Source organism: Athene noctua, chromosome 4 (assembly GCF_965140245.1).
Source record: "Athene noctua chromosome 4, bAthNoc1.hap1.1, whole genome shotgun sequence".
Lineage (NCBI taxonomy): Eukaryota > Metazoa > Chordata > Aves > Strigiformes > Strigidae > Athene > Athene noctua.
In genome coordinates this window covers 11,035,983-11,048,676 of record NC_134040.1, presented here as the reverse complement: position 1 = coordinate 11,048,676, position 12,694 = coordinate 11,035,983, and the positions used below count along the sequence as shown (strand labels likewise).

The 12,694-nt window shown below is 42.4% G+C and overlaps 1 protein-coding gene across 1 annotated transcript in view; it reads right to left on the bottom strand.

Moving 5' to 3' along the window:
• The window catches only part of HGFAC (HGF activator), a 41,777-nt gene extending 30,928 nt beyond the window's left edge, over positions 1-10,849 (bottom strand). Inside the window, exons 1-4 of the mRNA XM_074903743.1 lie at positions 10,781-10,849; positions 9,189-9,243; positions 6,482-6,578; positions 633-706 (exon numbers count right to left, since the gene is read on the bottom strand). Coding sequence (XP_074759844.1) covers positions 633-706; positions 6,482-6,578; positions 9,189-9,243; positions 10,781-10,846 — 292 coding nt within the window. The 5' untranslated portion in view covers positions 10,847-10,849. The remainder of the gene's footprint in view (positions 1-632; positions 707-6,481; positions 6,579-9,188; positions 9,244-10,780) is intronic.
• Between the last annotated feature and the right edge of the window lie 1,845 nt (positions 10,850-12,694).

Genomic DNA, 12,694 nt, shown 5'->3' with positions numbered 1-12,694 from the left:
TTAGACAGACTTTCGCAATGCGTTAATTGTAGCACTGCAGTGTGGTGACCACATGAAGCCATAGCCCTGCTCAGCTAAGCAGCCCTTTTGTTGTCCCCCAGTACTCCTCCAATGAATGCACCTGTCTTCATCTTCTCTGACACAGCCCAAAGGCCAAGGAAGTCTGGTTTTGAAAGTCTGCTCTTTACCCTGAGATCTCAAGAAAGGACAGTTGGAAGTGATGGCTGTGTGTTGTACAGGGTATGAAATGTTTCTGCATCTTCTGAAAAATTAACTGGTCAAACAGACAAAAAGTGTAGCGGATTAAATGAAGGGAACACTAAAAGGCACATCCAAGCTGTGAGATGAACACCTCTGCACTCAGCTGCAGCAGGATTTCTGTGTTGACAGTACCATAATTTCTCTCCATGACTTCAAGTTAGCCAACAGAGAGTGAATTAAAGACTCTGTGATATTCACAATCTAATGTTATGGTTATGCAGATTCACAAAGATAGCCCTGAAACAGTTAATGTGAAGTCTTGCTCTGTGTACACCAAATAAAAGTAGCACTGAAGGGACTGTCCATCCTTACTGGACGAGGCAAAGTAGGAGCCGGGTATCTGGAGCAACTCAGCAACAGGCTCACCTTACCTGAGTGGTCTTCGGGCAACAAAGCACAATGTCCCCATCTCCTGTCCCGGTCATAGTTATGTGTTGTTGAACACCTGAAAAGAATTAAAGATGCAGTTCAGTGCAACTTTAAACAACCTGAACGTTTGCACTTAAACTAAATGGCCTTCACACTTAGGCAACCTGGGCATACATACTTCTTTTTCTAATTAGCATCTGCTTCATTCAAACTCTCTTAACACCAGAGGAAAAATATATTTTCTTTTGTTAAGGATGCTCTGTCCTATTTCTCTCAAATGGAATACAGATTAAAAATGAGATAGGGAAGCAGGATCAGAGATCTCCAATTAGTCCTCTGGAAAAAAAACATCCTCCTTTCTATTTCTAAGTTGAGAAAATGAAAGACAGAAATAAAAAACAAAACCAAAACAAATAAATTATGTCTCCTTTATTCATTACAAAACAAGAAAAACAGGACCCAACCCAGTTTTCTTGCCTATCAGTTACTTTAATAATCTTTGTGGGCAGGAGACTGTCCACAGAGGGACTTTTCCTTGGCTTTCAGTGACAAACGTATTTTACACTCAGTTCCTTTAAAGTATCCCTGTTTTTTAACTTGCCAGAGGAAATGAGGAAATAACTGACATAGTGGTGATTTCCAAACTTGCAGATAAAACCTCTCCTTTTTGCAGAGCAAGGGGCTGAATCCTGCACCCCACGCCACCTGTGGGAATCCTACCAAGACAAACTTTGACAACCGTTTATCTGCACACTTTCCTTGCCCTCTTCAGTCTGTTATCTCCAAAGCTCACAGCACTCCAAGGAGCATGAAGCTGCGATTCTCCCTGTGCAGAAGTAGACTTATAGGCTTCCCCGAGGCCACACAGGAAGTGTGTGACTGAACTGAGGCTGAACCTCAGAGGTCCATGTCCTGTCTCAATGCACCCTCCACCAAAACACCCTCCCTAACCAGTTCTAATGCTGCATAATAAATATCAGCTGCCACTACACAGGAAAATGGGTGGCTACATGGCATTGGAAGAAATGTGAGTTTGCTTTATTTAATGTGCCGGATAATCCATTTTTATTATGTGTGTTTTTATCATACCTTGAACAGTTGTGTTATCAAATATTTTTCTGCCCCAGGAAGTCACAAGCTAGATTGAAATTTTATTGTAGAGTATGTCTACCATTTTAACTGCCCTACTTTTCTTCTTAATTAGATGCTATGTGGTATTTAAAATGCTTTAATTCCTATGGAACATTTGAATAGGCCACGCATATTAAGTTTGGTGACCTCAATTATATAAGGTGCATAAAAAGAAAGGTGCTTGGTAGTCTAGTGCAGATTAACTTGACACACTCTTTACATAGGCTGTTTTCTCACAGGCATTAAGGCCCATGCGACTCTGCTGGGAGTTAATGGAAATTTTTCTGTGCTCCTTCAGTGGGAAGTGGGTTGTGCTTTTTTAAAGGATGGTCTATTACACATGAGGATTAAAGTGAGTAGTAACTTAAAAGTGGTTCTCGGTGGTGCACTGCTTGTGTCATTATTGGCAAAACCCTCTCTGACTGACCACTTCATCTGTGCCATACATGGCAGGGGAGGAGAATCCAAACTTTTCTGACTGAATTAATGACTTAGCAGAGCAACATTACACTGGCTAGCATGGGAGAGACAAATGGAAAAGGCCCCATATACATCTAAAGAATTCAAGCAAACTCTGCTCATTAGGGGGAGAAAAGCAATTTATATGCAAATTAATACTCTCTGGAGTCTCTCCAGTAGCAGCCAAGTTCTAAGCAAATGGAGAATTCAATTTTTCCCCTCCTAAATACTTTTTGTCATCAGAGACCCTGACAGAGTCTTCTTCCACCAGCTTTCCACAACCCACTGGTCCTCTCACCCAATGCTCTTCACAGCCAGTCCCCTCCTTCCCTATTGCCTCACAGTGACTAGGAAGAGGTTGGTCCTCCCCTGTGATGCTAGGCTACCTCCTCAGTGCCAGGCTTCTTGCACATTCACATAATCCTTTTATATTTTCTGCCACATATCTGCCACTGTCTGGGAGAAGCTAAGCACACCCTCAAAGCTACTTCACTAGTCTCCCTCCTTTTCTTTTTAAAATCTCTACTTTGCTGAGAGGCTTACCAAAAATGTGATGACATTTCAGTCTCACAGGACGCTCTCTGCAGAAGCCAGACCAACTAATTGGGCTTATTATTTCTATAGGCTTATTAATTCTTTGTGCTACTTGTAAATGGGCCCAATCTCTAAATTTATGAGATAACAAATGTCTTTACATCAGCTTGTCACACAAAATCGTTCATAAAAAAGTGAAAACTTAAAGGTACAGATACAGAATTAATTTAATCAGAAAAGTCCACTACTAGAGATTGATTTAAACAATATTTTAAACCCATGCATGGTAAACAATATGGAAATGGATGACCAAAATGGTGTATCACAGATGAGGCCTAACTGGTAGCAAGATACATGGAAAGTGGGCTATTTTATCCATCAGGAGCATCAGGAGCTTTAATAATAGGATGTTTTGAAGAGCAAACAAAGCCCTGGGCCGGAGGCAGACTGGTGGAAGGAAAGAGTTCTGCCATCACATCTGGTTTTGTAACTGTGCTCAAGGTCTGGACGTAACCTCAAACCTTTTTAGGTGTTGTCCTGACCACGAGAGATAGCCAGACTTAACCCAACAACACGAGAACAACCACCACCAGCACCAGAAAAATCCAGAGGTTGATGCTTGCTATCTTGTGGATCAACTCACATGTCCTTCTTTCCAGGACTGGCATAAACTCTCCAGCTTGTGATCCAACTAACCACTGTTTTCAGTCTGTGGTCCAAGTATCAAATCCTAATCATAGAATCATCAAATGATTTGGGTTGGAAGGGACCTTCAAGATTCCACGGGCAGGGACACCTTCCACTAGCCCAGGTTGCCCAAAGCCCCGTCCAACCTGGCCTTGAGCACTGCCAGGGAGGGGGCAGCCACAGCTTCTCTGGGCAACCTCATCTTCCTGTTTTCAGAGAAAGTTTCAGAGATGGTAAGATCACACCCTTCCTATACAGACCTAAACCCACCCTTGCAACCTGGCACACATCCAGTACTAAAGTGCAGGACAAGCCTTCTCCAGGATATGTGTCAACACCTTCCAATTCACAGCCAAAATCTGACCCAAAGTCTGCTCCCACCATTCTCCTTGAGCAAGATTTCAAGGGAACCCATCCCACCATGGGATACAGGACAGGAGACTGGCAGCTTGGCTACAATTCAAACCATCCTCTCCATTTAGTCCCAAGGGTGTTTACTGCATCCCCATTTTGTCTGTCCCTGAACAGTTTTTGTCTTTCTGGAGGTACCAATGAACTTTAGCAGTAGTTCCAGCTAATTATTTCTCTTCAACACAAAAGGTGAATTTACAAGGCATCTTTAGTACCTGGTAATTGTCCACTAAATAGAAATTTATCTGTGAAAACAGATTATAATTAAAGGGAAATGGAATACAGGATGCTGTTAAAGGAAGTTTGTTATTTGAATACTGCAATTATTTTGTCTTTTTTCCTGTTTTTTTTTTGATAAATATTTATAAAGATACAACTTGTTCATTGCTCTCAGAGAAGGTAAGGAAAGGTTTCTGTGATCAGGACTCTGATTCATGTTGAAACATTTAATGTTACAAATGGACAAGGTCATGTCTGATTGCCTTCTACATTTAGCACTTTGAATCAACACAGCAGCCTATATAAATGAGATCTCCAGCTTTGTTTTAAGACAGACACTGCTCTCAAATGATTTCCGCAGGAGGACTATCTTTTCATTGAGTTTAATATGATAGGCCAGCACACAATATCTGTGTCATATTAGTATGAGAAAACATAGAATAAAATTAAAGCCAACTGGAGCAGGCTTTGGTTTACACTTTAAAGTCCTGCCTGTAGTCCTGCCTTAAAGTATGACTTGAGGACTAAAGCCATGGACTCATTAAGTACATAATCCAGCACTCTCCTGGTCTGGTGTCCTTGCATTTGTCCCCAAAGAGGCAGGTTGCACCCAGCCTCCCATCATCTCTGTCCTTACTAGCTGCTCACAGGCAGGTAGGAGCAGGGAAGACACCAGCCTTGCCCTCACCTGCTGGCTGCCAGGTCCCCTGGGATCAGTTACTCTGCATCAGTCCAGCATGAGCTAGTGCCAAGTCACACAAAAATGCACAGAGCATGTTTCCTGACTGCTATTCAGGGCTCTTTTCCCGGCATCTCTGGGCCTGAAGTCACACGTTAGGTTGCTTTTAGCTTATGAAAGAAGAGTAAACACTGGCCAGAAGGTCAGCCATGGGGTGAAATGGCCTGTCAGAACCAAACAGCTCCAGCTGTCCTCCTCCTTGTCTCCCCACTTGTAAATGGCTTTTTTAAAAATTGGAAGCATAAAAGCAAGTTGTCCAAGGTCAGCTCTGAAGTGTGCTCTAACCTTGGATCCCATCCATTCGCGGGTTTTTGCATTTTTTTTCTGTTTCTGTGGCCTAACTGGCTAAAAACAAATACACAGAATGTCATATATTAACAAGATTCATCTTAAGCATTGCATGAAATTAAGTGGGTCCAAAGGTCAAACTCTTTGTGGCTACAGTTCATCAAACACAGGGCTCAAACTGGAAAATTATTCCAGTTTGCTTCCTTTAGTTAAAATATTCATTAATTCTTGTTTCCTTGAGGCTTTTTCTATCTGGATTGTATCTATGGATGTTGGGGAAATTCAGAAGTGGTCTCCTAGTCGGAAGCTCTATATCTATTTGTTTAAGAAGGTATAAGTTGTGTTGTTTACATTACACCAGCACTTACACTTAAAACAGATGTGCCATCAGAATGGTAAATCATGAAAATATTAGAATCACAGATCATGAAAAAATTAGACTGTCCAGTATAAAAAATGAGAGTTCTGCCCTGCATGGGTGAGTGCAATAAACTCTATAAAATATTATCTCCACCCTGAAAACATGCAGGTATGTGCCTTTCACGTAGCTCACCTCTGCATATATTTTCACATTACTGGTACCCATACATTCCCTGCTTTGTTGCCTTTGATTTATGTTAATATATATATGCCCATTAGATAGGTTCATCTGCAAAGTTAGTCTTGTTTATTCAGTGCTTGCTGCAGTAGGTTTCCCACCTGACTGCCCCTACCCCAGAAAGCATAATGAATACTTTTAACAACTTCTACGTAAGTAAAAGAATAACCTTTGCTCAAAATAAGAGGACCTGGCCTTAAGCCTGGCCTAGTAGAATAAATGATTACCTAACAAGCAGGAGTAATACCTCACCTCATAGTATTGCACTGTCCAAAAAGATACTGGTGCCAATTTGGTTAGAAATTAGAGATACGGGAGGAGAAAAAACAACTTTCCTCAAAAGTCAGATGGTCTCTGCTGCAGTACAAATATGGCCCACACAAATCAAACAATTTCTTAACCAAGTGTCATCTCTTACAGGTGCCTGGATCTCTCCTTTCTCCCTCAGCAGAGGGCTTCTATCAGGTGGTTTAACCGATCCTGCCCTCTCTGTACTGGTTTAACCGATCCTGCCACTCATATAAGTTGCAAATCCAATATGAAGGCCAAGGAGGAAACATTCCTGGAGTTTTTGAGCTTTCTGTGGCCCTGGAGACCCCATGCCTGGGCTCCCTCTCCTCTGAGCACTAGTCTTGACTTGAGGGCCATGATTAAGAAAGAGAACAGCATGGCTCTCCTTGGGCATGACATCAAGCTCGAGTTTATTCTGAAAACAAGATCAAAGCACTAAAAGGATGACATTTTCATTTGAATGCTGTTTTCATTTATGAGCAATCTTAACTTACCATTTCTTTTGGGAAAATAGATTTGATACACACGAGTGATAAAACCTTCCACCATACCGGAAAGGAAATTTGCATAAATTTCCATCCTCCGTAAACACTGAAATACAAGAGCAAAAAACTCATCATGCAGCTGAACACCAACCCACAGGTATATATATTATATGTTATTATACAAAACTATGAAGATAGATATCATCACGTTTTTCAGCTGTACTTTGGACTCTGTGTCTCTGCAACTTCTGTGCATAAGAAGAAGATTAAAATAATGGCCAAATCAACAAAGATTAATGGGCTCTGCAGTAGAATAAGGATCTTGGATCATTTCAGCTCAAAATATATTGCAATTTCTGGTACCGCAAATGCCAATTATATTCATTAATTGCAATTATCATTTCCAATTACATAGTATTGTAATAGCATATTAAATTGATTTTTGAAGTAGTATCCTTTCAGGCTCCATATCACATTGTAACATCTGTTTAAAACAATTAAGGCACCAGACAGTACAAACTGAAATAGAAAGTCAGGAGAAAGAAGGTTTTAAAGGTTGGGGGAAGACAGATAATTTAGATCCTTCTACCACCTTCCTTTTGGGATAAGCAGATTCCTTACAAGTGGGGAGAAACTGATGGGACGAGTGTCTAAAAAGGCCAAGTTTTACGTACACCATGTCAGTGACGGCAGTCTAAGGGTGGTGGGAGTCTAAGGAAGGCTAGTGGGAGTCTAGCAGAAGAAATGCTTTGAGTTTTAGAATGAGACTGAAGATAAAAAAGATGATGGAAAAACTCTCAGAGATTATTTAACTATTAAACTAAAAGCAATCACTTTTGAGAGCCAGGAGCATGAATGGGAAACCAACCACTGCTGTAGGAGAGAAATAGGTAGGGTATACAACCAAGCTGGCAGCACAGCGCATTTCCATTTTTCAGTGACATGTAGGACTGCTCCTTGTCCTGAGCTTAACCCTTCCATGACTGCTGGGGCTCCTGCACACTCTTTCCATATCTGTTAACCCTTACAAGTCCAGATTCATGATCTCAAAGAGCTGCTGAGGCCAGTTGCATTATGGAAAAAATAACCTGTCCCTTTGGTCCAAAGCTTTCCTAACTGGTTGGTCTGGAGAAGAGGAGGCTGAGGGGAGACCTCATCGCCCTCTACAGCTCCCTGAAAGGAGGGTGCAGAGAGCTGGGGATGAGTCTCTTTAACCAAGTAGCAAGCGATAGGACAAGAGGGAATGGCCTCAAGTTGCACCAGGGAAGGTTTAGACAGGATATTAGGAAGCATTTCTTTACAGAAGGGGTTGTTGGGCATTGGAATGGGCTGCCCAGGGAGGTGGTGGAGTCCCCATCCCTGGAGGGGTTTAAGAGTCGGGTCGACATAGTGCTGAGGGATCTGGGGTAGTTGGGAACTGTCAACATTGGGTTAATGGTTGGACTGGATGATCTTCAGGGTCTTTTCCAACCTAGACAATTCTGTGATTCTGTGATTCTGTATTATGCACATTCTATCTATCCTAACAGTCCCCTCAGTTGTCAATATGAAATAGTTACTGCTGGCTCCTCAGCTACCCCTTTTCCAAGCCTGATTTTCATTGTCTGCACTAATTAAGCAAATGTTCAGATATTGACCTTCTCTGTCTGATATCCACCTGTTGGGATTCTAGAGGACTTTCTGTGAGAGAATGGACATGTGAGCAATCCTGCATGAGAACAAGACTGATAAGAGCCTCAGCCTGAGCAAGAATGCGATAAGGATGTGACCCTGAATGAGGGGGGAGAAACTCAATGAGACAAACAACCCCCGGAAGGGGTTGGGACGGAAGAGGAAGTTACCCAAGGCAGGAAGCCTGGCAAGGCTGATGTGGCACTTTTTATCCAATCATAAGAAGGTTTAAAGCGCGGGCTAAGTTAACTGTCCAATCTTGAGGACTTGTACTGCATGTTACTCACGTGTGCGGGAGAACATTATAAAAGGGCTTTCTTAGTTGTAATAAACGGGCATTGCTTGATCACATTGGTCATGTGTGTGCTCAGCTCTCCCACATCTACCGTTATAAGCAGTTAGGGGAGTTGAGAAAATACATCTATTCAGAAGACATATTGCATCCCGAAGTCTATTAAAGACTGTTCTAAACTATAAAGTGACCACTAATGGCCTGAATCATGTAATTCTTAACAGTGAAAGCACAGGACAATGAAAGCTTTAAAAAATGGAAGTCCGCAATGCCTGCACACAGCCAGGATATCTGTTTCTCTAGGTGTCTTCAACAAAAGTGCAACCCAGAATATTGCATGGGGCCAAAACCCTTCTCCCACAGAGAGATCAAGGGCTGCAGCAGAAATTGAACCTATACATACAAAGGGCTTATATACTTCAAAGTTGCAGGCCAGACACAGCTCTGATTAAAATAAAGGGAGTTGCACATCTACAGCCACACCATGTTATGAGTGAATATAAGCCGCGTCAACTGAGACAAACTAAAATCCCATCAGCACCTTCCCATTAATCCACACCTGAAGGAAAATTACCCGAGATTCCTGAGCTAATCCCAAATTCCCCTCTACACAGAAATTAATACTGGCATAACCATTCCATAATCCTTATTCATGTTGAAACAAAGACAGGCTTACTACTGACTTGCACAGCATGGATACAGACAGGCAGATCATTCTTACTGTCATGAAACCTATTGGATTTGACTTTGTACCTTGTGGGCGAGTGAACTCATGTTTTGAGCCTCTTGCTGCCCCAGATTTGTAGTGCTACAAAGAGAAAAAAAGAACGTGGATTGGAGACACAAATTAGCTCTGGGAACCATCCTATAGAGACAAACATGCTTTCCAGGGTGCCCTGAAATTGTGTTTCTCCCAGTGCTTTCGCAAAGATCTCATTATTTGCATGTGATTTTTGCTGGGGCACAGTCTGGTAAAAGAGGGTAGATAAACACTGGCTTGTGAAAGGTCTCTGTTAAAGCAGGAAAACCCAGCACAGCACAAAAAAGGCCAAAGCTCTGCTCCATTATATCTTTCTATTGCCAAGGGACACATCACCTGTTTCTCTCAGCAGGAAGCGTACATGCATTCTGGGGCCAGTTCACAGTTACAAATAATACCCCAGTATTTGACTTTTCCTGCCATTTAGCTGTATCCCCCAGGGCATTGGTTAAAAAAGCAAACTCTACTTTATTTGGGTTTGCCTATCAGCAAGCAAAGAGCAGTAGGTTGAGCTGATTTTAAGCCACAGGAAATAATAAAAAATGGTAATACACATAAAGTGCTGCTGCCACCAAAGGTGCTGACAGATGAACTATAGAAAAATATCACAAAAACAGTCAAAGAAGCAGCACACCATGAACATAGACCTGCATCGGGGACATAACAGGTAAGGCATAAGACAAAGCTGTTGCTAAGATATATACAGAGGGCTTGAATAGTTCTGAGGAAGGAACTGGGTTTGCACTACACTGACTCTGCCAGCACTGAGCAGTCTCCAACAGCTTCAGCCAGGGCTGATCTTTTCCTAGGCAAAGTGAATATTCCTCTCTGCTCCCACCTGCAATATCTAAGGAAATACTTCTGTACTTCACTGGGATAGTTAGGATTAGAACATCATTTAAGTACATCTGAGCTAGTTTTGGCCTAGCTAATGAAATACAGCTCATCATAAAGCCACACAACTGAGGGGCCAGGCTATTAGCTGCACTGCTAGTCCATGGTGGATGCCGGATCGTGGTGGGGTTTAAACAAACCAGCGAAGTCAAACCACCACAGTCACGCTCAGCAGTGCTGCAATGCCTTACAGACATATCCAGAAGAAGACACGAAGCACACAATGAAACCAATGAAGGGCATGGCATGAAAGCAGGGAGCGGTTTCAAAAAGAGAAGGTTACCTAAGCTGGCATGTTCAGTTACCAGGTAGCAGTAAAGTCTGGTGGGGTAGCACTCTTCTTCCACACTACTGCAGGTCCCTGCTTGTGTCAACACATTTCTGAGATGCATTTTCAAAGTATTTCCATTTTTGTGGCCCTTCCTCCCCTCCCGTTCTTCCTCTCTAGCAGGACATGGATGTAAGGAGTTTCTTTAAATGCAGATACATATGGGACCAGCCATCCTACAGGCCCCCTGCTTAGTCAGCACTGCTGTGAGCCTTCATCTAGCAAATCCCTTTTGTCTTTTATTTGAGGTGCTCTTCCTTTCAGTCTGGTCGGCAGCTTCACTCATCCAACCCCAAGGCAACATTGTCCTGCCAGCCAGCACATAGGTGATCCACCACTCCAAAACAGAAGAATCAGACTTACCATCCTTGCACAGTCACTGCTCAGAGTCAGAGCCAAGACAACAGTGAAAAGAGCACAGACTTTCATCTTTGCTCTCCTGTCATGAAGGTTTTGCCTGGCAGTGGGAAACTTCCAGGGCTGGGCTGAAGCAGGAGGGTGAATCAGCAATGTGCTTTTGCAAGAGACTGTGATTTACTTGACTTTGGGGTATTTTAGTTTTCTAAGCAAGCAGGCTGTTGTCGTTGTTAATCATTAATGTCTTTGTGGGTAGATGGGAATGACATGTAGCAAGATACTCTACCTAAACCCCAGGGAGTGAAGAGTTTGCAAGGAGCCTGACCCGCGGAGATGATCGCCGGTGTACTCAGCGAGCGTTTAACAGCACCTGCAGAAGCTGATCCAATGTTGCTTGTAATCAGAGACGACTTACCATCCAGATGTTTCCTATATTATTTTTTTTTTTCGGGAACTAATTAAAAGCATGGTATAGCAATAACAAGGAGCTCCAAGCAAGCCCACTCAGGAGATGACACTACATTGCAAAATATGGACCAGATCAATGCTGATATCAGGCACAAGAATTACTCATTAACAGGTGGTTACCGCACAGCTGTGACTTACAACAGCAGCCTTTCAGCAGCAGACTGGGAAAATAAAAAAGAAAGAAAATAGACATTACTCTGACAAAATGTGCTGTGTACTCAAAAGCTCCCTTCTGTAGCTGCTTGAGTAAAGCCATCTCTGTCTTGTAAGTGCTTGGCTGAGATAGCTGTACTGCAGAAGCATTTCTAATAGGGCTGCAGAGGGTATTGCTAAAACTGAGATTTCACCAGTGGAGTCTGTTTCAGCCCCACCTTGCCCCGCAACCAAAATCCACAGGTTTGGCTGGTACAACAGTGTCTATGCTCAAGGCTTTTGCCAGCCATGTCCTGTCAATCAGGGACCACACCTCTTCACACCCAAAATCTCCAGAGCCACAACAACAGAAAAAATACCATAGTCCTTCTTTAGACTTAAATAAATCTTCTTCTTATGAAAAAACTTCTTAAGGGTAGACCTCTACCCTCTGAATTTTCACAAGCACAGCTATGGAAGAGATGTGAATTGATTTTTTAATTTTTTTTATTTTTTTACCCAACAAGACAAGACCATGGCAGTAGGGCCAAGTGGTACCATGGAGCTACCCCAGCACAATTTTGCCATGATGCTTGATAATGTTGGAGGGGATTTCCACTGGCTGTGCTATCACACTGCTGTGTCTATCATCATAGTAATAGCTCTTGTTTGTACAATTATGCATATACAGGTTTATGGACAAAAGTTTCCTACTGTCAGCAAGGTTCCAAACAGCAGGAACCAGGCAAATTTGGGATTTTCTTCCCAAAATCCATCAAAGAGCAAACAAGCAGAAAAAAATACTTTGCCTCTATGTGCTTTTTATCGTCTGAAGATTTGAAGTAAATAAAGCTTCACAACAGACTTGTGGAATAGATCTGTCATATTTTAACTCATTTCAAACACAGAAATGGGATATACAGACAGTCTGATCTGTCTGGGGACACCTGGCAAAGCTAGAACATAGATTTCCACTTCCTACCCTCATTCTTGACTTAGGTCATCAGCCTTCAAACTAGTAATGCCTATACAATGGCTTGTAGATATCTGCTTACCATCCAGGCTACTGAAACTGTGCAAAGGAAGCAAAAAAACCCCCATGAGCTTCTACTCATCCAGACTTCCCAAAACTCTGCTGAAAGAGCAGAGTGGGGGAGAGAGGACTAGACAGCAAGGGGAAGAGGAAGACACTTTAAAGCTGTGAAAATACACTCTTCCATCCATTTCCAGAATTAAAACCATCTGCTTCCAGGACCAGAAACGTCATGTGTCTGTGGTGATCAAGGCAGGTTGTAGGAAAGCATTTTTGTATACTTAAAA